The 26,107-nt window shown below is 38.6% G+C and overlaps 1 protein-coding gene across 2 annotated transcripts in view; it reads left to right on the top strand.

Moving 5' to 3' along the window:
- The window catches only part of ITPR3 (inositol 1,4,5-trisphosphate receptor type 3), a 356,707-nt gene that overhangs the window by 197,391 nt on the left and 133,209 nt on the right, over positions 1 to 26,107 (top strand). For both annotated transcript variants that reach the window (XM_075264237.1, XM_075264236.1), the window contains exons 46-56: positions 683 to 766; positions 3,670 to 3,783; positions 4,125 to 4,317; positions 5,133 to 5,258; positions 7,433 to 7,605; positions 9,342 to 9,506; positions 10,398 to 10,578; positions 10,800 to 10,907; positions 11,622 to 11,743; positions 11,831 to 11,996; positions 23,021 to 23,181. In XM_075264237.1, the coding sequence (XP_075120338.1) occupies positions 683 to 766; positions 3,670 to 3,783; positions 4,125 to 4,317; positions 5,133 to 5,258; positions 7,433 to 7,605; positions 9,342 to 9,506; positions 10,398 to 10,578; positions 10,800 to 10,907; positions 11,622 to 11,743; positions 11,831 to 11,996; positions 23,021 to 23,181 (1,593 nt within the window). The remainder of the gene's footprint in view (positions 1 to 682; positions 767 to 3,669; positions 3,784 to 4,124; positions 4,318 to 5,132; positions 5,259 to 7,432; positions 7,606 to 9,341; positions 9,507 to 10,397; positions 10,579 to 10,799; positions 10,908 to 11,621; positions 11,744 to 11,830; positions 11,997 to 23,020; positions 23,182 to 26,107) is intronic.

The raw sequence follows: 26,107 nt of genomic DNA, 5'->3' as shown, positions 1-26,107 counted from the left end.
AGTGATTTGATCAAATCCCTGAACTGTTTTAGTGAAATGATGAAATAATATTGTTTAGATATGAAAAGTATTGATTTAGTAAAGCGTTATGCATTATCAATAGCTCGCTGCCCATGCGTTGCTGATGACGCAACCTGACAGGAGACGGAAGGAAAGATAAGTATGCTGGGTGGGATGTAGTGAGGGGAGGCGACAGGAAGTGAGGAGACAGGAGGGGAGGGCTGAGGAACGGAGGAGTGTATGGAGGGGACAGGGAAGTGAGAAGTCTGGAGAGGTGAGGATGGGAGGAGTGTACTGAGGAGACGGGAAGTGAAGGGGTGGGACGGAAGGGGTGGGGATGGGAGGAGAGAGAGGAGGAGATATAGTATGTGACCCCCATCTCCGAAAGTGGTGAGACGGAGAGTCACAGGATACTGTGAAGATGTGCCTGGGGTGGTCATGGTAAATATTTACTTTTGATAATAAAAGTGATTTATAAAGTAATTGGGGGAGGGGGAATGTTTAGTGTTAAATTAAAATTAGTGTTAAATTAAATTAGTGTTAGAATGTTAAAATGTCTTTTTATCCCAGTCACCCCCTGTAATGCATGTTAATTTTGTAGCTTTGTGTCACCAAAAATGTTCAGTCCTTTCTGTACGTAAAAGATTTTCATGATATGTTGTGTTTTCAAATGTTTTTATAGTTGGCTCGTCATAACAGGCATCTACAACATCTATTGAAGCCTATCCATAGAATCCAAGAGGAAGAGGAGAGTATCTCTACCATGGTAATACTAGCTATATTTGTCTGTCATGTGTAAATGAATATTATTGTGTCCAATCATCCACCTTTAGTGATCAGTTTTACCCCATTAATGTTTTCACACTTTCATTGGCATGTCTTACTTGTCTCTATTTCACAGACACTTTTTTTTATTGCTGTTCATTCCCAAATAAACTTATTTAAACACTAGACAGGAAGACTCAGATTTCAGTAATTAAATATGACAAGTTATTAATGTAAATTGTGATACGGCCCAAGGGTTAGAGAGCCCTAATTGCCAATATTTATTAGCATTGGACTTTGCAAGTGTAGTCTATTTATTTAACCCTTAAGTACTATCATGGTGTCTGTCATAATGATATGTGTATGATAGTGGTGTATGATAGACACCATGATAGCACTTAAGGGTTAAGTCGATGTACTGTTAACTATAGTTATAAATACATAAAAGTTACTATTACAGTAAAGGGTTAGTCTTTTCAATGTCATCTGGTAAAATACAAGATTGAAGTGAAAGAGCATGTACTGTACATTTAAAGGAAAGGGTCATCTATGGTGTGCCCCACACTTTAATGTGCCATTTCCTGCCTAGTACAGGTTTTTTTCAGTTGAAGTGGAATTTGCAATTGTTTTTATGACTGGAAACAACCACAAACCAGTAAATGTGAAAGATAATTAAAAACAACAATTATTGAATATTGCCCACATTAAATTATTCACAGTTTAACAAGGATTAAAATATTTGTATTGGCTTATAAAGGGAAATAATCATCAATGATTCAGAGCTTGCACATTAGGCAGTACTGTGCTGAATGATTTCTGATAGTCCTGAAGAGTTCCCATTGCTTGGCTCTTTGTCTCTCATTTGGCTGCCTTGACTGATTCTCAATGAACAACTCCAGCATAGTTGAGTTAAAGAAATCATTTCAGTTCTTGCCCAATTTTCATATACAATTGTTAGAGATTTCTTCTTGTATGTAAAAGTACAAAGCCAGCACTGGTCGGTCTCTATCTCCCAGTTTCGGGTGTCTGCCGGCTCAGAGCACATTCCGATTTAGGATAATTCAGTTCGCTTGCTATGTCCCTTAAGAATTGACCATTTCTGTGGTACCCCACAATTACCCCTTTCTCAAAATTGGACAACTCTGCCCTTCATGGCATCTTGCATGCGACTAATACTAATGCCAATGCTGTTTCCTATTTAACGGTGGAAGGCGTGACCTACATCACAACCGAATATATCTTCATTTGCATGGGCATCCAAATATTTATTGGTAGACAGTGTAGTATTATTCACTCACAATATCCATATATGTTACTTCTAGTGGACCTGTAAGGTGAATGTGCTGCCCTAACTTAGAGCATAAGGATGATGGAGGGAGCAATGCTGAACTGTGTGTTATGTAGGTTTATATGGATTTGTGCAGGATTTCTGAGTAAATCCTGACAGGACTCCCAGTAGAAGCAGCTAGAGTCATTAACATTCTCACACACAGTGATTGTTTACCTTTCTTACCATACCGCACCCACACGTAGAGCCATTGATACTAAAGGAGCTGTCTATCACTGACCTGTGGGGGTTGGATAAATAGCACTCTCGATTTCTCTCCTAAAGATGGTCATATATGTTAGATTTTAGACTGCCATCGCTCATCTGAAATGGTTGTGGTTGACTGGCACTTTAAACACAGGAACAACCACAAACCAAACATTGAGCATGTGACTTACTCCAGACACTTGGAAAATTACCACGTGAAAATCGTTCAATGCTAAAGAAGTGCCAAAAAACAAGAAATGATGGATACTTTGTGGGTGAGTGTCAGCAGTACAAACACATGGCCACAATGAAAAAAACACCTACACCTGTGCCGAAGGTGTTGGCATATCTACCTGGCACAGGGCTCTCTCAGCTGTATTGCTCCAAAAGAGGAGGTACTAAGGGAGGAGGCATGAGCTAGCCTACAGTTGTTTCTATACCCTGTATAATATGGCAGCACAACACATTAAAGTGAGCATTCATTCATTTATATAAGGGTGGAAAGGCTTGTATGAATGTGTTCAACAATATATATCATAAAGATTAGGATGTGTAAATATCTGAGCCCATTCTTAGTCCTCTGTTCATACAAAAGCCGATCCTATCACGAGACAAGGCTTTACACTGAAATATAAGTTTAATTAACTAAATAATTAGTTGCTGTCATGGTTTGTGTTATATGATTGACAAGTAGGAAGGCTGCTGACCCCTGTTCTAATCCATACACAACAGATCACAGCACACAGGTGGCAGAAAAATATTCCAACACAACAGATTTTGGTTCTGACCAACTTTATTTGATGGTTGACTGTATGGGACAAACTGTTGTGGGTTTATGTATGACAGTCTGCCACTTCAGCAGTCTAAATGTGCATGGATTAAGAGTACTGAAAGGATTTGCTCTGCTTTTTACGTAGCAAATCTACCCTCCTTACTCTGCCATCAGATGTGACAGATGACATTACTGGTTCACTTTAGAAGTTTGGAGAACATTGCTTTCTTGTGGCTTTCTAAAGTTTTGTTGTTTTTTTTTTTATGTAGATTGTGAGCCCCATATGGGGATCACAATGTACTTTTTTTTTCCTATCAGTATGTCTTTGAAGACTGGGAGGAAATCCAAACAAACACAGGGAAAACAAACAAACCCCTTGCAGATGTTGATCCTGGTGGGATTCGAACCCTGGACTACAATGCTGCAAGGCTGCAGTGCTAACAACTGGGCCACCATGTTGCCCCTAGTTTTTTATTTAATTTTGTCTTACAAATAAGTATATAACATGACAATACAAAGAAAGTATGGACATTGCACTTACTAACCATTTTCTCGATGCTTATTGATTTAAATTAATATTGGGTTATTTAATTTGCAGCTTAGCCTGAATAATAAACAGCTGACACAAATGTTGAAGGCAAAAGCTGCCCCAGTAGAGGAAGAAAAAGAAGATCCTTTGGTATACTATGCCAAACATACTGCACAGATTGAGGTACAGTAAGCATGTTACTTAGCAGTCCAGTTCTAAAGCAGTTATATCTGACAATATGAGTTATGGCCAGGAAAGTGGTCTGAAATGATATGAGCACAATATCTCTTACTACCCAGTCACCAGATAACATTTTACACATTAGATTTAATTATACAGAAAGTTTCAGCATGTAAAAGTGAAAATAATAGACTGTATAAATTGTGAGAAAGATGCAGCTTCAGTTTTGCCTCAGGCAGCAGTATGTTCAACTCCATCACCGTACACATTTATTTTACACATTGCCAATTGCGTAAATACTTTTATGAGGTGCCTTATGAATTATGTGTGTTTGCTGTCCATAGATTGTACGTTCAGACCGAAGCATGGAACAAATCGTGTTTCCTGTTCCAAGTATCTGCAAGTTCCTCACAGAAGAGACAAAGCACCGAGTATTCACTACCACAGAGCAGGACGAGCAGGGCAGCAAAGTTAGCGATTTCTTTGACCAGTCATCTTTCCTTCATAATGAGATGGAGTGGCAGAAGAAACTGCGAAGTATGGCCTTCTCAGATAAGCTCTTAATATGATTTGTCATAGGAAACGTACAGTTGTGTGGTTTCAGCACTTGTTATAGTCCTAAAACCACATGGATAAGGCCCAAAATGTCTTATGCTATAAAAACAGATGGTAATAGGCTAAGTGACATCTGTACACATAGTGCTGGCATTTAGACCTTCCTTTGGCTCAAGCAATTCTGTGAACAAAATCAGCAGCATTGTTTGGGCTAGACCTCAGCCATTAAAAGCTCATCACAGCCAATTTTCACATATTATACTGGTGATAAGTGACAAAATATGATGAAACGATATGAGTTTAAGAGAAAATGCATTATTGATATACATTCTACAAAGGGAAGAACTTCAATACTGCAAAGCTAGATAAAGCTCTGTTTTTTACCTGTTATCTCTTTACCAATAAGAGTTTGAAATGCACAAAGACGAATATGATGTTAAATTTATAGATAGTAATGTTACATTCATGCTGCACCAACACAGAAAAACAGGAAGGTGTGCCATTATAGATTACAGTGTTGACAGGGAATGAGTGTACACCTAAGCATAGAGATTTGACAGATTATAGCAAAACTGTGGCAAAGTCACAATGTAAAAGTTAACAGTCCCTTGCATGTTTGTGTTAGCTGGCGCCATCTTTATAAATTGGGGAGGTAATACCCAGAGAAAAACAAACAAACTAAATATACAAGAGAAAATAATTGTGCAAATTAAAAAGTATATATATATTTTTTTATAAATTATACTCATTTAAACAAAAAATTGATATTGTTTTGTCTCATTTGTGTTTTTCCTCAGGTATGCCATTAATATACTGGTTTTCACGTAGGATGACACTCTGGGGAACCATTTCCTTCAACCTGGCAGTTTTTATTAACCTAATAATAGCCTTTTTTTACCCGTACATAGAGGGGACTTCTATGGGTAAGATATTTGTGAACACTTAATAGAACAGTTTTGATACATTTTGCTTTTTTTTTTCTTTACAACAGATCCATATACAGTAGCATGGATAAGATTTTTCAGTTACATATTAGAAAGCGTTTTGAGTTCAGGTGTATAATATGTATTCATTTTTATTTATATAATCAATCCATGTGAAAATATCTTTCATTATTCTGTCTACAGCAGCACTAAGCACTGGATGAATCAATTGTATGCACTTGAACTCCGAGAGAGCATCTTTCTAGTTTATAATTGAGATGTGGAACTATTCCTAATTCCCTGTGTGCCTCATCTAAGTAAAGATTTGTCAACTAGGTTGTACTTTCTATGACAAAATCTAGAATATTATATTTTAGATGTGCAGCTGTTGTCAGTATCAGAGGCAGGGGTCCAGAAAGCTCATGGCTGTGGTTGGACCACCAGGTGCCCAGCCCTGCATTGATCTGATAGATTGGTGAGGGTCAGAGAGGAAGAGAGCTGTGTAACTGCACACTTCTGTGAGATGGGGTGAAGTGTTTTATAAGCGCTTCTCCTGACAATTAAAGAACGACTTTTGTTGGACCACTCTTGACTATAAGACGCAGGAAAGCTTTAGGATTTTGATGAGCGAGTACTGTTCGGATCAGCCGATCCGAACAGCACGCTTGCATAGAAATGAATAGACGTAGCCGGCACGCGGGGGGTTAAGCGTCCGGCCGCCGTCAAAGCGGAAGTACCAGGTGCATCCATTCATTTCTATGGAGCGTGCTGTTCGGATCGGCTGATTCGAACAGTACTCACTCATCTCTAATATCCACTCCTTAGTCATTTTAGAGCCAAATTTTAAGTTTCGGCACCCCAGCTCTTATCGGTTGCTGGGCGGATAACATCTTGTTAAAATGGTGGTGTAGCCCAGATGTTTGTGCATTTTAGAGCACACAGCTGTGGCAGTTCTGCACATGTTTTTCACACAACTGGACTCCTTACTCATTCCCTTTATATAAGGAAACTCTAGAAACTCTGTTACTAGTCTAATGTGTCCAATATGTTGATTATCTTGTTATAGAGGCTATTAGGGGTTAATGCTCGTTGTATAAGTGCAATTAGGGGTTAATGCTCATTGTTTAGGGGCTACAAGGCACTTATGCTCATTGCTTAGGGTTTTATTTACTTACCTGTAGCGACTTCATATGCAGAGGACTCATATCCCGAATCCTCTCTTTACCAGCTTAGCAATAACATGATGTAAGAGTATGTCTTGGGTCATTGTATGTAGCCATACAAATGCTATTTAAGCTACTTGCATGTGGAGTTTGTAAACTAAAATATAATTGTCAGAAAAACTTAGATTGATATTGGTGCTCTTCCATAGTTTAAGAGTGCAGTGCACTCTCATTCTTTGGCAACTTTCCGTGTACATGCATGTAGAGACAGTTGTCAGTCACTAAGTAGGACTTCATGCAAAGAGTAGTTTGTCCACAGCCACTGCAATCAATTATTTATGTGTGTATCGATGCAAGAATCCGCCCTCCGGACAGGGCATTAAGACAGTATTCACAATAAGAAAAAGGATCCAGCACCGAAAAAATGACTGAATTAAAACATGGCTTTTATTCTAGATTGCTAAAAACACATAGCGTAAACACCAAAGTGCATAGAGAATATATATATGTAAAAAAATCTCTTTGTTTGTATATGTCATACCAGTCCACGAAGACAAAACATCAGACGAGACCTACATGAAACATGGCAGCCATGTTTCATGTAGGTCTCGTCTGATGTTTTGTCTTCGTGGACTGGTATGACATATACAAACAAAGAGATTTTTTTACATATATATATTCTCTATGCACTTTGGTGTTTACGCTATGTGTTTTTAGCAATCTAGAATAAAAGCCATGTTTTAATTCAGTCATTTTTTCGGTGCTGGATCCTTTTTCTTATTGTGAATACTAAGTAGGACTGCCCACTGGACTCCTGGGTATTCAAAGTACAGGGATTTAATTTAAGAAGTCATGCTGAAATTTTCATACAAAACTATATAACAATCTGTTCAGCTCCTCCTGTTCTATAAAATACTGCTGGCAAATCAAGTTACATGTTTCACATCTTCCCCCTGTAAATAAATTTGAAAAAAAACATTTTTTAATCTTGTTTTTTCATTTTTTTCCTAGGAGTATTGGATTCCCCCCTTATCTCTCTTCTTTTCTGGGCCATGGTTTGCTTCTCTGTTATGTCTCTCTTCACAAAGCGTTATGGTCTGCGACCACTTATTGTAGCATTAATTTTACGTTCCATCTATTACCTGGGAATTGGCCCAACACTATACATACTAGGAGGTTTAAACGTAAGTCTACTTGTAAAAATACATGTAGATAACAAGAAGTGCTATTACCTTTTTTAAGTGTATTTCGCACAGCAGGTACACAAAGCTTGAACCAAATTTCACTAATAGTTTACTAATAGTGTTCTGTTCTTGTGCTAGGAACAGATCTATTAAAAGGCACCTTCCTTTAATGAGCAATTACATTTAGGCACCAGCAAATCTATCCCATAATATAGGTTACAAGTTAAAAATACTCCTATAGTTAGCGTAACATTTTCTGTTGTACCATTTAGCTAAAACACTATGTTGTGTCAATTCATATCCAGTATAATTTCCATTTTCTTTAAATGTTGCTGCATGAACGATTGTTAATTTTCTTGCACATGTTTGTTTGAATGAAGAACAGATACTAACATCTTATAAAATCTAAACCCATCGTAGCTGATAAAAGTTGACCACATACACTTCCTGCCTTCCCAAACGCATGCACACTCAGCTCAGCTCAATGTGCGTGTACTTAATAGAGAGAGGTCAATAAACTGCTGCCAGACACCTCAATGGTTTATCTTCCCTGAGAATAGGATTGAATTCCAACGGCTATATCCTCCCTGACATCTGTCATTGGAGAATTACTGAAGGACGCCATCATACACATACGACGGTTGGCCATCTTCCACAGTAATGTGCATGTGCACCAGATATTCATCTAACACAGAGACCTGAAAGGGGTTATCCCACTAAGGGTCCATCCACACAGAGTTTTTTGGCGAGGGTTTTGGCACCCTTCAGCAACTTATGCACTATCCACAGAATAGGGGATAAGTTAAAGATAGGTAGGTTGTGGCATTCCCATTGAAATAAATGGAGAGGGAGCACTGTTTTATGCCCACCTCTTTTGTCAGACTGAGGAACAAAAACAGTTCAATTTTTGGACCCCACTGATCTGTAACTTATTCTCTAATCTGTAAACAGAGGATAGGCTGAATTCAATGATAAAAAGGTGTGCCCAAATACTTTTCTACATATAGTGCATCTTGCGACAACTTAGTTACTGACTACACCTGTATTTTTTGTTCTATTCTCTTTCTAAAATGTCTTCGGCTAAGGTCTAACATAGCAAAATGCAGCAGAAAAAATGTGGCAAGAGCGCGTTGTATTTATTTTTGCAGTGTTTCCAATGAGTTTTTGCTGTGATTTTCTTTGCGGTTTTTTCTTTCCCTACTAAATATATAGGGAAAACTCTTGCAATTCCACAGCTAAATTTAACATGATTCGATATTCAAAAATACATGCAGTTTTTTTTTCCTGTAATTTGAGGATATGATTAAGAATGAGGCCTCATGTAGCATAAATGTCTCAGTTTGGCTGTTTTTGCCACAGCGTTTTAGCGAATCCCATCCACATATAGTGGAAAAATACCCTCAGTGGACACACTACAATTTCCATAACCGTTGCAGTTTTGGAAATCGCATTATATCAATTATACAATAATGCTGGCGGTTTCCCTATGTGTATAATGGAAGCACTTGCTGTGAAAAGCGCTGCATTCGGCTTCGTGGGGCCTTAGCTTAAATGAAATTTCATTCAATTTACTGTAAAACACACTGAGTTTTGAAAGCAGTCAAAAATGTTGCATTTCCTCATTGTTAGTCCTTAGCCTTAGTCTGTTATGTATGTACAGCCTTCTACTGTTAGAGTTTCTATATTTTTTCCACCATTACATAACCCATGTTCTCTGTTTTTTTTATTCTCAACAGCTGACAAACAAAATAGTTTTTGTAGTTAGTTTTGTGGGAAATCGAGGAACCTTCATCCGCGGTTATAAGGCCATGATAATGGATATGGAGTTTCTGTATCATGTGGCCTACATTCTTACCAGTTTTCTAGGTATCTTCGCTAATGAACTGTTTTACAGCATTTTGGTAAGTAACTGATGATTCACATACAGACATGGTTATTGTTTTTCTCCCTTCTCTGAATGTAGTTGGCTATAAGACCTATGGGTTTAGAAGAAACAATGGTTGTGACTCATGTGTCACAGCTTAACTGCTTAAAATCTTTTCTTGTTCTTAAACAAAGTAGTATATGTTTGTCAAGAGAGATGTATAACTGCAAAGTGATACTTTAAACTGTTCAGCATCGGCACTGCTATCACACAGGTCAACATAAGTCTATTATACTGAACATCACTGTTCTAACAGAAGTTGCATCACTTCTCCTTTTTCCCTGTAAATGCCTTTCTATTAAGAAATCCTAGTCTACTGTTCAAAAAAAAAAAACCTGGTGATATTGCCTTTGGGACTTCATAAAGCTGCTGAAAGAAACAAAGTCATTAAAAGAGAGACACACATGGATGCTGAACTGATAAACACATTAAGGCTAAGGCCCCATGTGGCAAGCCGCAGAAAAATCGGTGCAGAAAAGACTGCAGCAGAAATGCAGTGCGTTTTTTTCTACAGCAGTTTTCACTAAAAGTCCACAGAGTTTTCCTCTATTATACGTATAGTATATACATATAGTATATGTAATATATTACTGTGTATTATCCTGTACCTGTATTACTATGCTGCTGTAACATGCTGAAATTTCCCTAATGTGGGACTATTAAAGGATTATCTTATCTCATCTTATACTTATACAGAAAACTACTACTAATACAGAATACACTTGTTTCTGTAGGAATAATTGACATGCATTTCCACTACAGATTATTTTCTGCACTGTGTGGATGGGATTAGCCAGAATCCCATCCATTTTGCATGCAATAATATTTTAACGTAATTTAATTCCATTCTAATTTCTTTCACCTTAAGCTTTTTGACCTAATATATCGTGAAGAGACACTATTCAATGTAATTAAGAGTGTAACACGAAACGGGCGATCGATTCTTCTGACGGCCCTGCTAGCCCTGATCCTGGTCTACCTCTTCTCCATTGTGGGCTTTCTTTTCTTAAAAGATGACTTCATTATGGAAGTGGATCGGCTTCCCCAGGGTGAGTTATAGAGGAAATAGTCTTTCTGCAGTGCAGGAGGAAAGCTATAGTATGTAATTTGTATTATAACATTGATTTGTATTGTAACATTAATTTTTATACAAGACATTCTAAATCTTTTATTCATGAATGTTGTTTTTTATGCATTATAAATTACTGTATCTTAGTTTGCAGGGCTACAAAAGTATAAATGTAATTCAATTGAGTTTGTTTCTTCACAGATCCCCTCACTATGACTCAGACAATGGGTTCAAACTCTTTTGCTGAATTTTGTGGAAAGGACCAACCTGACTGCACTCCTGAGATTACAGTACTTGATAATCCTGAAGGTGAATACATTTGTATGATGTGGTGCAAGTTACAGCTATAAATTTATCATTCTATTTGTCGTAGCCCAACAACCACATATACATTATACTTGCAATATAACTGTGTTTTTCCATTCAGTCTTTCAGTAATTTTCCCTAAGCACATTGGAAACTATTTATTTAATGGTGTATGCAAACTGAATAGAACCATGTAGAATAGTAAAGTGTAATGGAAATGCAACTTATGTGTTAATTGCACAGGAAACTGACAATATATTGTGCAGAAACAAAATATCCCTTTTTAATAATGCAACAGTCAGATTAAGTCAGTATTTTTTTTTTCATTATCATTATATAATGTATATTATATAGTGTAATATGATACAGTATGTGTCTGGATCCATATGCTTTAGGCAGGCACTTTAGGCACATCAAGAGCCCTGCAGTTGTGGAATCTAGACTGAACATAAAACATATCATTAAAATCTTCAGTTATACATTCTCTGTTGTTACTATTGTTGAAATGATCTTTGCTACAGAAATAACAATTATAATATATTTATAAATTAAAGCATAAAAAAACAACAAACTTTGGGCTCTGGGTTTTAACTTACTACTTTATCGGCCTTTTGATGTTGTTACTGAAAATGTTCCTTTAGAAACAGTACTAACTGCTTTTGTATAATTATATTTTATATATATTTTCTTTTTCATCTGCTTGAAAATCTTTTTTAGATGAGGATGATGATACAGAGAGAGCTTGTGATACACTTCTCATGTGCATTGTCACAGTCCTTAACCATGGGTTGCGGAATGGAGGAGGTGTGGGAGACATTTTGAGAAAACCCTCCAAAGAAGTAAGTTACAATTTAGTGCACTGAGAACTTACCTCACTTATGTATTTCTTGCATGTTAATGGAAAAATATTTGTGCATTGCCAACAGGAATCCCTGTTTCCAGCTCGTGTGATTTACGATCTTCTCTTCTTCTTTATTGTTATCATTATCGTTCTGAACCTAATTTTTGGTGTTATTATTGACACATTTGCTGATTTGAGGAGTGAAAAACAAAAGAAAGAAGAAGTTCTAAAGACAACCTGCTTTATTTGTGGTAAGAAACAACACATTTCAATAAGTGTATTTTATATCATGTAGAATGGGTACTTTAAAATTGCCTTTAAACATGCCCTTGGTAGGATTAAGGCAACTTTTCAAAGTTTGTATTTCTGTTAACAAAAACAGCACAGAAATATGATCAGATTTAGAAGACTGGGATGTGAATATTTTGCAGGTTTTACTACCAAAGCTGCAGAGTTTGAGTCTATATTATTTACTGATTGATGTATAATGTATATATAATGTACATAATACATATTCTTTTCTTATGTTACACTATATCATATATATATATATATATATATATATATATATATATATATATATATATATACATATTATATGTAAATATTTTTTATAAAACAAGTCTTTTTTACCTGATAAACTGCACTGATAAGCAAGGGCTTTCATCAAACAAAATGACATTTGAGTCAGTACATACGCACATGTTCTATTGTTTTAAATGCTAGATGCACTAGCATAGAAAAGTTTAATTAATGAATTTCAGAAAGGGCAGGAAAGGCAAAGGTACTTCGTAAAATAATCTTCTAAGAGGAAAAGCAGTATCTTGCTGCTCAGATACCTCCATAGCCAGATTCTAAGCAGCAATGTAACTATGCTGGACTATACTAGGAATTCAGTGTTAAAAGGTGAGACAGCAACAGTTGCTTGTAAAAGCAGTTTCTCTAGGGCAGTGGTTCTCAATGTGTTGTACGTGTACCCCTAGGTATGTCCATATCCCCAGCGGTACATGTGGTGATCAGAGCCTCAGTCCCTAATGGTATTTTCTGGGGGTCTTCACACACAAACTATTATACTCTGGAGTCTCTTCACTTGCTCTTTCAGCCTCCAGAGATGACATTAGAAAAAAAAATGCAGGTTTGGCTGAACCCAAGAAATATAATGCAGGTTCAGTCAAACTCAAACCTGTTACAAAATCCCTATGCATTTGAGATTTTTAATTTTATTAACCCCTTCCCGCCGATGGCATTTTTTGATTTTCGTTTTTCGTTTTTGACTCCCCTCCTTCTAAACCCCATAACTTTTTTATTTCTCCGCTCCCAGAGTCATATGAGGTCTTAATTTTTGCGGGACAATTTTTTCTTCATGATGCCACCATTAATTATTCTATATAATGTACTGGGAAGCAGGAAAAAAATTCAGAATGGGGTGGATTTGAAGAAAAAATGCATTTCTGCGACTTTCTTACGGGCTTTGGTTTTACGGCGTTCACTGTGCAGCCGAAATGACATGTCCCCTGTATTCTGTGTTTCGGTACGGTTCCAGGGATACCAAATTTATATGGTTTTATTTACATTTTGACCCCTAAAAAAAATTCCAAAACGGTGTTAAAAATTTTTTTTTCTAAAAGTCGCCATATTCCGACGGCCGTAACTTTTTTATACATAGGTGTACGGGGATGCATAGGGCGTCTTTTTTTGCGGGGCCGGATGTACTTTTTAGTTCTACCATTTTCGGGAAATGTTATTGCTTTGATCACTTTTTATTCAAATTTTTATCAGAATTAAAACAGTGAAAAAACGGCGGTTTGGCACTTTTGACTATTTTTCCTGCTACGGCGTTTACCGAACAGGAAAAATATTTTTATAGATTTGTAGAGCGGGCGATTTCGGACGCGGGGATACCTAACATGTATATCTTTCACAGTTTTTAACTACTTTTATATGTGTTCTAGGGAAAGGGGGGTGATTTGAACTTTTAATACTTTTTATATTTTTTTATATTTTTTTTTACTTTTTTTTTTATTTTTTTTTTGCATTTATTAGACCCCCTAGGGGTGTTGAACCCCAGGGGGTCTGATCACTAATGCAATGCATTACAATGCTAATGCATTGCAATGCATTGCAAAAAATCATCATCTCTTTTGCAGGCTGTATACACCAGCCTGCAAAAGAGAGAATTTGCAGACTGGCTGGGAGCCCTTAACAAGGCTCCCGGCTGTCATGGCAACGGGGGGTCGGCCCTGGAGCATGCTCCAGGAGCCGGCGATCCTTGCCAAAATGGCGGCGCCCATGCGCCGCCGGGAAGATGGCGCCTCCGGCGCCTTTGACAGCAGCGCCAGAGGGGTTAATGCCTCCGATCGGTCCGGGGACCGATCGGAGGCATTAGAGCCGGTTGTCTACTGCTTAAAGCAGTAGACACCTGGCGGCTATGACGGCCGCCCGGCTCCCGGGCGGTCGCCATAGTTACAGACGCGACACGCGCCGTACTATTACGGCGCATGTCGGGAAGGGGTTAATGTAGAAGCCACTTTGAGGACATTATGCTGCAGGGACGCACTATGGAACAATACATCATTTTTAGTTCTAAATATTTTGGTGTTTGCAGCAGCCATATCAGTTTGATATATCTAATAACTGATGGACACAGTAATATTTCAGGATTGAAATGAGGTTTATTGTACTAACAGAAAATGCGCAATATGCATTAAACCAAAATTTGACCGGTGCAAAAGTATGGGCACCTCAACAGAAAAGTGACATTAATATTTAGTAGATCCTCCTTTTGCAAAGATAACAGCCTCTAGTCACTTCCTGTAGCTTTTAATCAGTTCCTGGATCCTGGACGAAGGTAATTTGGACCATTCCTCTTTACAAAACAATTCAAGTTCAGTTAAGTTTGATGGTCGCCGAGCATGGACAGCCCGCTCTCAAATGATCTGAAAACAAAGATTGTTCAACATAGTTGTTCAGGGGAAGGATACAAAAAGTTGTCTCAGAGATTTAACCTGTCAGTTTTCACTATGAGGAACATAGTAAGGAAATAGAAGACCACAGGGACAATTCTTGTTAAGCCCAGCAGTGGCAGGACAAGAAAAATATCAGAAAGGCAGAGAAGAAGAATGGTGAGAACAGTCAAGGACAATCCACAGACCACCTCCAAAGAGCTGCAGCATCATCTTGCTGCAGATGGTGTCATTGTGTATCGGTCAACAATACAGCGCACTTTGCACAAGGAGAAGCTGTATGGGAGGGTGATAAGAAAGAAGCCGTTTCTGCAAGCACGCCACAAACAGAGTCGCCTGAGGTATGCAAAAGCACATTTGGACAAGCCAACTTCATTTTGGAAGAAGGTTCTGTGGACTGATGAAACAAAGATTGAGTTGTTTGGTCATACAAAAAGGCATTATGCATGGCGTCCAAAAAAAAACTGCATTCCAAGAAAAACACTTGCTACCCACTGTAAAATTTGGTGGAGGTTCCATCATGCTTTGGGGCTGTGTGGCCAATGCCGGCACCGGGAATCTTGTTAAAGTTGAGGGTCGCATGGATTCCACTCAGTATCAGCAGATTCTTGAGAATAATGTTCAAGAATCAGTGACGAAGTTGAAGTTACGCCAGGGATGGATATTTCAGCAAGACAATGATCCAAAACACCGCTCCAAATCGACTCAGGCATTCATGCAGAGGAACAATTACGATGTTCTGGAATGGCCATCCCAGTCCCCAGACCTGAATATCATTGAACATCTGTGGGATGATTTTAAGCGGGCTGTCCATGCTCGGCGACCATCAAACTTAACTGAACTTGAATTGTTTTGTGAAGAGGAATGGTCCAAAATACCTTCATCCAGGATCCAGAAACTGATTAAAAGCTAGAGGAAGTGACTAGAGGCTGTTATCTTTGCAAAAGGAGGATCTACTAAATATTATTGTCACTTTTCTGTTGAGGTGCCCATACTTTTGCACCGGTCAAATTTTGGTTTAATGCATATTGCACATTTTCTGTTAGTACAATAAACCTCATTTCAATCCTGAAATATTACTGTGTCCATCAGTTATTAGATATATCAAACTGAAATGGCTGGTGCAAACACCAAGATATTTAGAACTAAAAATGATTACGATTAATTGGGGTGCCCAAACTTTTTCATAGGACTGTAGGATGACCTAATATGGGACCTCATACTGTATGTAACATTATACTGCATTGTGGGGGTTGTTAATTTACATGTGGATGCCATTATATTACATGTGGAGACAATGTTGGGGTCATTTCAATACATGTGGGGGCACTGATGGGGCCATTATACTGACATAAGTAGCACCGAAAGGGCCATTACATAATTGTTAATAAAACAAAGCCTTGTTTTATTAACATTTATAAGTGATCTCTACTTTGGGGGTACTCTGTTGGCACTCTTTTTCACTAAGGGGTACTTTGATTGAAAAAGTTGAGAACCACTACTCTGGGGATCGGACAGCTCTGATCAGTGCAGTAAGTATCTGCCACCATCTAATCGTAAGCTGCTGTTCAGTCTTTCATGAAGTTGTGTGTAGCGTAATGAAAACACTGCAGTAAGCACAGAATGATGCTGAGATGCTCTCTACTTTTAGTAGTCACAGTGGTGATACAAATAGATGAATGATAGGAGTGTAGTGAGTTTCTGTGTATAAGACTGAATAAATGAAACAGAGAAATGTAAGGCCAGCTGTTGCAAGGATACAACATAAAAAATGACAGTTAATGCGGTATTGTGCCAAATATATATACCGCTACTAGCCCAGGTGTATCAAAGTGGAGTGCCTTTTTGTTTGCATGTAAGGCAGAAAGTGATACATTTTGTAACTAAATATTCATGCCTTGCATGAACCATATTTGGTTTACTTCAAAGGCAGGTCAGGCTGTATGATGAAAAATGGACATTTTAAAAATGTTCAGCTCTGTTTGCAGCCAGTTCTGGAAGTGTCACATGATCAGAAAACAAACTTTCCTATTCACACTGCATCTTATGTGTGAACAGTAATCGTGTTTCATAGGAATGACTGGGGAAACAGTCTTCCACTTCAAACATAAGATGCAAAGTGAATTGGTAAGTCTGTTTAGGGGGTCATGTGACATGACCAGAGACCAGACCATCATAGGAGCTGAAAAAAGCCAAATGTAAGTTTTAATAACACAGCCAGACCGGCTCTATCAGTAACAAACAAGGGTGGGGGACAAAAAAAATTAACCTTGGCCATTCTTCTTTAATCTTCTCACCTTTAAAACAAAGCAAATGTAACAAAAAGAACATACAACATTAGATGAATGAGTCCAAAACATACTGCAAATAAGTGACCAAAGAAAAAGACATGAAAATGTGCAGTTTGATACATTGTTACATAGTAGATTAGGTTGGATGAAGACATCAGTCCATCAAGTCCAACCTATAACCCTACAGTCATCCACAGGATTGATCCTGAGGAAGGCAAAAAAAACAAAAAAAAAAACATGAGGCTTATACCGATTGCCCCATTTCAGGGGGAAAATTCCGGACTCCAATCTGGCAGTCAGTATAAAACCCTGGATCAACGTGTCCTTAACAAAATCTAGAACCCATAACCCGTAATATTGTTCTGTTTGAGAAAGACATCCAAGCCCTCTTTGAACTTTTTCAATGAATCCACCATCATCAATTCAACATCAAATTCCACATTTGCCAAGCGGTATTTGTCGTTCTTTCATTCTTTTCAGTAGGATCACTCAAGTGGAGCGTCTTTGAATATCGAGCATAACAATTATTTTTTTCTACTACAGGGAGAAAAATCTGCCTCTACATTCCACTAAAATGAATGAAGGCTGATTTTAGGTGGAATTTGGAGCTGATTTTGAGACGGAATCAGCATCAAAATCATCTCCATATCCCCGGTCACATTGTATATTGAATGTGGTTTTGTTTATACTAAAAATATTGTAGACTGGGCTACAACATTAGTTAGTTGAAGGACCTCTGTGCCATATTTAATTCAGTACAGTCCAGGAAATTATTTTGTTAAATTTGGGATTACAAATGCAGGTTTGGTCACTGTTACAGGAAGGACATCTTATCATATGTAATTGAAGGACATGTGTATTAGTTTCTTCTAAATAATTATGAAACTGTGAATGTTTCTGAATATAATCAATTATCTATCGGTAAATAGAGTTCATAGAGTTCATAAATAGAGTACCCACAAACACTCCTGCTAGTGTTGTATAATGATGTCAATGCATATTTACTGTTCTAAATAGTTAAAATATTAATAAAAATAGTAAAATTTAATTAGATTACTGAAAGCTCTCATTTTGCTTTATGTTTCAGGGGGCGTTCACACTTGCGCCCGCTGTATGCTCTGTGCCTCTCTGCTGGGGTTCCGTCCTCAGCCTCGAGGACCAGGACCACTTCCTGGCAGTGGGCCTAGTGCAAAGGTTTCATAAGTGGGCCTCCTCATTACCACCACTTAGAAAATCCTGACCCACACAAATTATAATGCCCCCTCAGTGACCTCCACTTATTATAATGTCCCTCAATGGCCCTCATACAGTATAATGCCTCTTTAGTGGCACCATACAATATAATGCCCTTCAGGGGCCCATCAAACAATCCGCTACCGTAGGGCCCAGTGCAAGTGCACAGTTCGCCCAATGGTTAAAGCAGCCCTGGAATATTATACTGTCTGGAGGACACATTGGGACATAAGAGTATGCGTAAATGGGGCATTATACCGTTTGGGGGCCAGGAAAGGGGCACACTATGTCGTGTTTGTGTGTGGGGGGAAGGGGGGGGATTCCAAGTTAAAAGTTTGCTAAGGAGCCCAGTCTTTGCTAGTTGCGTCCCAGAGAGAAGCATGTCTACATTGTCCACTTCCAGACATAAATGGCGCAGAGTTTAGCTGCCAATGTAAGTCTATTCTGAAGCATCATGGGATTGACAGCAGAGCAAAGATAAAAAGAAAATAAATACAAATGTGGTGTCTGATCAGGAGCTAAAAAACAAAAGCTGTATTGCATGGATATGGGTGCAGTATATATGGTAGAAACCTGGAGAGTGATAAACCATTAGATGAGAAGTGCAAGGATAGAAGAAGTAAATAAAATTTAATTAAATAATAAAATTTCAGTAGACTGCATTTTTAATCTGCATGTTCAGTAGGTATTCATGAACAACATGTGGTCCTGAGATCCCACTGGGACATTTTGAAATATATTGATGTATGGGAAATAAAACTGATCATTATACTAATTACATTTTTTACTTTGTATGGATATTAACTGTGCATGATCAATGCTAGAACAATGAAGTAAACCGGAGTACAGAGTGAAAAAAAATAATTTTGGGAACATTAATTTGCTATAGACTTTTAAATAATGGCAAACCATCTGACTGTAAAATGATTCAATCTTTTCATTAGAGATGTCATTTCTCAACTTGCAGTGCTAGTGTTTCAGCTACTTCTTCCAGCTTTTCAAAAATACATCAGAAGACTATTTTCTGAATTGTGGCTATGGATATTAACCCATGAGCTCCTGCTAAACATCACTTAAAGGGCTATCTGGGGAGCTGGAGAAATAAGCTCCAATACCCATGCTATAGTTATTACCAGGTGCTTCATAGCTATTACAAGCTAAAATATTTACAAGTCTTCATACTGTCACCCATACGGCTGTATTTCTGCTATAAAGCAGGGACTTGGTCTTTCAGTCCTCTCATGCTCCTGTTTCTCCTGTAGAACTTGTATTTATTTATACAGCTAAGCCTAGCTGAACAAAACCCCATGACTAACCCCATTAGTTTTAGGATTTGTACTTGACATCAGTGATCTTATGTCCGCAAGGAGTTGTTAATTTTATTGACCTTCTTCAATGGCTTGACCAAAAACTGTATATTAAAGTGGAAAAACACAGCTTTTGTCATATGATGTGACGTGTCACTATGTTACAGAAGAAACTACACAACTTCCTGTATTGTGTGAATGAAACAATGTGACATGGGATACTGGATGATAAGGATATATTAGTAACTTGTGCAACCTAACAAGAAATAATGTAAAAAATGGTATCTTTCTCTTCCCGCATTACCCCTTATATATTTTCAAGAAATAAGTTTAAAATGAGCATATAAGATGTAAATATCTAATACCTTTCACATAGCTAACTGTTCAAGAGGGAAGCAAAAAATCCTGGTTTACAGGGGAAAAGTGATTCCTTCCTATTCCATGGATTAGCATCATTTCCCTGGATCAGTGTAAATGTCACTCTCTAACATTTCATTACTAGTATTCATTTGATACATTTCTAGTTAAAAGGTCGATTAAATTACTTTTACTTGTGGTAGACCAGTCCACATACCTTCACTCCTTGACTATATTCATGATTAATCCACCATTTCTATGCATGGAACTATTATCCCATCTCCATTATATCCTTAACAGGCATACATACAATGTGACTATGGTTTAGCCAAGTCATGTAAGAATATCTTCAAATCTGTGATCCTGGAGAACTCTTAGTAGCTATAGTAACCTTCTTCTGAAAGTGGTCTAATGGAAGAAGAATAAACTCATTACTGTTTTTTTACCACTTGTTGGCATAAAGTACTTTATTCTTGACTATGAAGAATATTTTTCAGATGGCATTCATTTGTATTATAAACATTTATTAGATAACCGATATTTCACTGACAGGAAACATATTTTGAACAAAATTGATTTTTGCGAGTCTCCCCAGTCCACGCTTAGATTCTTGGTCTGGAAGAATCAGTGATATCCGCATCTTAACCATTGAAAGGTCATCTAGCTTCAGGCTAATGTTTTTTTACGCCAAGCTTAGAGTCATGAGTTGATATACTAATTGTACAAGTCATGTGATATTATAAACCTCATCAGGAATCTTTGAAACCTGTCATCAGACTATCAAGACCTTGTCAGGTTGTCCTTTAAACTGATGGCAGTTACTATAATGAGAAGAAAGCTTGAGGGTAACACAGTGAACTGCACTAAATACAGAATTAAATGTGTGTGAAATGCCACAAATTAGTGACATTTACAACATGCGTAAAAATGATTTCTAATATTTTCTCTCTCCAGAATTGTCAGAGCCTGACTGATTCCAAAGCTTCCTGAGGCAGCAATTTATAATGATATGCATTTAAAGCATGCACATTATGAAAATGACCACTTTAGTACAGATAGTCAGACAATTCAGTATAAAACTAGTCATTAGGAAAGTGTTAAATTCAGTCCTCAGCCTCTGCCCCAAATTTACAATATGGGTCTGCTGCCTGATGCTTATTCTCAACATACAGTAGTATAGGACTGCAGCTAATGTAATAACACCTATGATACACCACACCTCTCCATCGCTTACATAGGACTGCTGTAATCTCTTTATCCCTTACATGTGTATGGCATTAAGGGAATCTTTGGGGGGAAGGGGTCTAGGCTCCTGGCTGCAGTAGTCCTGTGCAAAATATATTTACACAAAGCTGGTGTAGCCAGGAGTCAAGATCACTTTTTTTTCCATACACTGAACACTGTCCCTCCATATTTTACACAAGACATGGAATAACCATTAACCATCAATAAATAAACCATTTACTTGTTGGATATGTATACAGACTGGGCTGGGAGGAAGCAATTAGAGGTAACTCCAGCAACGGTTAACTCCACTGAGACCTCCACTGAGACCGGCCAAACAGGGACCAAGGGAGAGGTCCAATGACTTTCTTGAAAAGAACCACACTGCATTAGGTCAGAGGCTGATGATTTATTATTTGGTGTGCTCCTTCCCTCACCTGATGCAGCACTAATATGGAGACATTCTCTTCAGATAACTCAGCCATCTGCTCGCCTGTTCCCTATAACTGGAGTTAGCTCTACTTGCACCTTCCCAGTACAATCTGCCGTGCCAGGTAAATATAGCTTGCTTGGCACGCATGCTGAGGGATGTCGACCCTTGCTGGGAATGGACTAGGTACCAGGCCTGGTGGGTATAATAAACTATATGGAATAAGGGTTAAGATACTATCTTATCAACACAGGAAAGCAGGGACCCACAGATGATAGACATCACACACATGCAATTATGGTCTATGAGTCAGGAGTTACTGGAATGCAATCCTCTGGTCTGATCAGTCTGGACAAGTGGTGCTGCTGCAGGGATACTGTGCCTTCCCTTCGAGTGAACTGGTAGCAAGGCAGAACAACCTCTATATGCTTATTTACATTTAGCCAAACTATGTGTGCCCTCTTCTTGCAAGAAAAACCTTTTTCTGCAGTCCATGTGGTTGTCCTCTCTCTCGTGTGTTGATCTTTCCCATAGATTGTAAGCCCTCGCGGGCAGGGCCCTCTACCCCACTGTGCCAGTCGGTCATTGTTAGCATTGTATCTACCTGTATATTCTGTGTATTGTATGTAACCCCCAAATGTAAAGCACCATGGAATTAATGGTGCTATATAAACAATAATAATAATAATAATTCCCTGCTCAGCCAATCAGTCCCTTTCTCTGATGCTCCTCCCCCTGGAATAAGTGGTTTAGTGAAATGTAGTCCACTGTCCCTCAGAATAAAATGGCTGATGTCTGCTGTATTGGGTCCTGGCTTAGCATTAACTGCAGCATCTACTGTATGCAAAGTGCCCCTTGCAGGTATTACATAAGAATTTGGGTTAAGTGAGTGTTTATGAACCCTTGAGAAAACAGAGATAAAGCTTCTATGAAGGATAACACTGAAAGGGAGACTGAGGAGTCTGCACTATATGAGAAGAAGTGCAGGATGTAGAAGAAAATGTTCAATCACGACTTATTAGGAAAAGGTTTTCTACCCACAATAGGTACAATGCCATTTAAAAAAAAAAAAAGCCCCCTGAGGTGGTGCATGGCCTTTAACAGTAACAGTTTTACATTTTTTATGCTTGAATATCTATTTAAAACAAACTCCGGTGATGGATGGATAACTTTAAAATGAAAATTCGTGAAGTTTTATAAATCTGGTTGAAAAATAGGCCTGCTTTAATCCTGTGTAAATTCCATTTATTACTTTCCTAAATGTTAAAGAATCATTTGAAATCATCACACGTCATACAACATGTGAGCCTGGAATAAAAATGTTGTCTTCCAGTGTCTGTCTTGAGCAGTTTCCAAAGTGACTCTGAATATGATTTATTGCACGATAAGCTGCACTAAAGACTGTATAAATGTCACACATACTAATAATACTCTTATCTTGTAAAATGGGAATCTTATTCACTTCTGCAGGACTGGAGAGAGATAAGTTTGACAATAAGACGGTGTCCTTTGAGGAACACATTAAGGAAGAGCACAATATCTGGAATTATCTGTACTTCATCGTGTTGGTGAGAGTGAAGAACAAGACAGATTACACCGGTCCAGAGAGCTATGTGGCACAGATGATAAAGGTCAGTCTTCTCACTGAAAATGCTCTAGGTAGTGCGAGCTTCAGTTGTGGCAGCATCTGCTAGTATTACTGCCTGCTTCTTTCATCCTGCAGAATAACACACAGATATCAGAAGATAGATAGATAGATAGATAGATAGATAGATAGATAGATAGATAGATAGATAGATAGATAGAAAGATCTAATTTAAAAACAATTTATCTACAACAGCATAACTTTGTTAACCAACATCTGAGACACAAAGATCTTTCAAGGGACGTAGATGGGGCAGCCGAAAGGGTAAATGCTGGTAAAAAGTGAGAATAGCAGCAACATCAAGAAGAATTCAATGGGATGTGTTACTGTGCAATTGACTGAAACTGTCTATATCTTTTATTAGATCCTTGTTTATTATCTGGACGAGAGACGTGCTGAAAAGTGTGTGACATTATTGCTAGAAGTGGCACTACATATAGCTCACATCATTAATGGGTACTACAATGTATTTCTGGCCCTGTTAATACTATAGCTAGTGCTGTACTATTCACACTAAAGCAGGTCCTACTGTCTAGCACTTCCTTGCAGCTAACACTGTTAAGAAGGGAACTTGCCAATGGTTGGAAACATTTTAGACATCTCTTTGTAACTATAACTGTGTTACATATACATGGGAAGAATATGCAAATCTGTCTTCCATGATGTAATTAGAAAGTCAGTGCCTCAGTCATGCAGTTCAATAGAGAGCGCTCACTGAGAATGTGCAAGTCTGTCTTCCATGATGTAATTAGGAAGACAGAGCCTCAGTCATGCAACCCAATAGAGGGCGCTCCCTTTAACATGATGCCCGACCTTCCCAGAGGTCTTTGCTTGCAATGATGTGGGATTTTACCAGGTACAGTCTCTCAGCCAAAGACAGCTGTTTCGATGTTATTGCATCTCGTCAGCCCGGCGCAGAGAAGACTGGCCTGGCAGAGGTGAGAGGCTTCTAGACAGGGTTAGGGGGATATCGTCCCTCCATAGGGAGAGACCACCATTTAGGTGTGTGGAGTCTTATTGAGCCATTAGTTCTCCACTGTGCAAGGGAACATGGGAAGAATATGCCAATCTGTCTTCCATGATGTAATTAGGAAGTCAGTGCCTCAGTCATGCAGTCCAATAGAGGGCGCTCCCTGAGAATGTGCAAGTCTGTCTTCCATGATGTAATTAGGAAATGCCCTCTATTGGGTTGCATGACTGAGGCTCTGTCTTTCAAATTACATAATGGAAGACAGACTTGCACATCCTCAGGGAGCGCCCTCTATTGGACTACATGACTGAGGCACTGTCTTCCTAATTACATCATGGAAGACAGATTTGCATATTCTTCCCATGTTCCCTTGCACAGTGGAGCACTAATGGCTTAATAAGACTTCACACACCTAAATGGTGGTCTCTCCCCATGGAGGGACGATATCCCCCTAACCCTTACATATACTTGTGTAACATTTTCACAACCAGTGAAAGTTATCCTTATAATAGTGCTAAATACATGTCTGTCCTGATAAGTAATACCAGCTTTAACAATACCAATAGTAAATCTGACAAAAAAGTACATAAATCCATCTAATGCATCTTCACCATATTCTATGTCACTGTTGATCCAAAGTAAGGCAGAAATCTGTGCTGAAACTATATGCGACTTATTATCAAAGTAAATTTTTGGGTTGCAAAGTGTATGAAACACAGGAAAATTGAGCACAGAAGAGCTTTTATACGTTTTCCATTAATAAAAGGTTCTTCAGATTTAGCATATATCGTCTAAATCGCTTTTTACACATTTATTTACCCTGAGCAGCCACCCACACAGAAATCTCATAATCAAAGCCTGCCAAGAGAAAGAGAATGAAATATATGATGTGGTCCACTCTCAGTAGCTGTATTATTTACAGAGTTGAGTCAGTAAGCTGTTTGTGGTATTTTAGATTATATCCACCTTTGTGGAATTTATTCAGCATATCATTAGTCATTAAATAAATATGCTTTGGAACAACCTTGTGAGTTACTCACTCTCCCGGTTCTGTGATACGAGTGCTGTAATGCAAGGTGCCAGCTGCACTTCCTTCATCATACTGAAGGCATCTTATATTTTGGGCATATTGATCCTGAGTAGAGATGAGCGAACACTAAAATGTTCGAGGTTCGAAATTCGATTCGAACAGCCGCTCAATGTTCGTGTGTTCGAACGGGTTTCGAACCCCATTATAGTCTATGGGGAACAGATACTCGTTAAGGGGGAAACCCAAATCCGTGTCTGGAGGGTCACCAAGTCCACTATGACACCCCAGGAAATGATGCCAACACCTCTGGAATGACACTGGGACAGCAGGGGAAGCATGTCTGGGGGCATCTAACACACCAAAGACCCTCTATTACCCCAACATCACAGCCTAACAACTACACACTTTACACACTCAATACCACCTCTCTGACAGTAGGAAAACACCTTGAAACATGTGTATTTGGCACTTGCAGTGAGGAGAGCTTGTCACCAGCAGTGAATTTGGCCCTTGTAGTAAGTTGAGGTTGGCACCAACATTTGTTTTGAAAATCAGGGTGGATTGAGCCTCTAACCAGCAGAGTTTGGGCAAATTCATGGTGGAGGGAGCCTCTAAAAACCCCAGTTTGGACCAATTCATGGTGGAGGGAGCCTCTAACCAGCCCAGTTTGGGCAAATTCATGGTGGAGGGAGCCTCTAAAAAACCCAGTTTGGACCAATTCATGGTGGAGGGAGCCTCTAACCAGCCCAGTTTGGGCAAATTCATGGTGGAGGGAGCCTCTAACCAGCCCAGTTTGGACCAATTAATGGTGGAGGGAGCCTCTAACCAGCCCAGTTTGGACCAATTAATGGTGGAGGGAGCCTCTAACCACCCCAGTTTGGACCAATTCATGGTGGAGGGAGCCTCTAAACA

Source organism: Leptodactylus fuscus, chromosome 2 (assembly GCF_031893055.1).
Source record: "Leptodactylus fuscus isolate aLepFus1 chromosome 2, aLepFus1.hap2, whole genome shotgun sequence".
Taxonomy (NCBI): domain Eukaryota; kingdom Metazoa; phylum Chordata; class Amphibia; order Anura; family Leptodactylidae; genus Leptodactylus; species Leptodactylus fuscus.
This window is presented reverse-complemented; position numbering and strand designations above follow the sequence as displayed.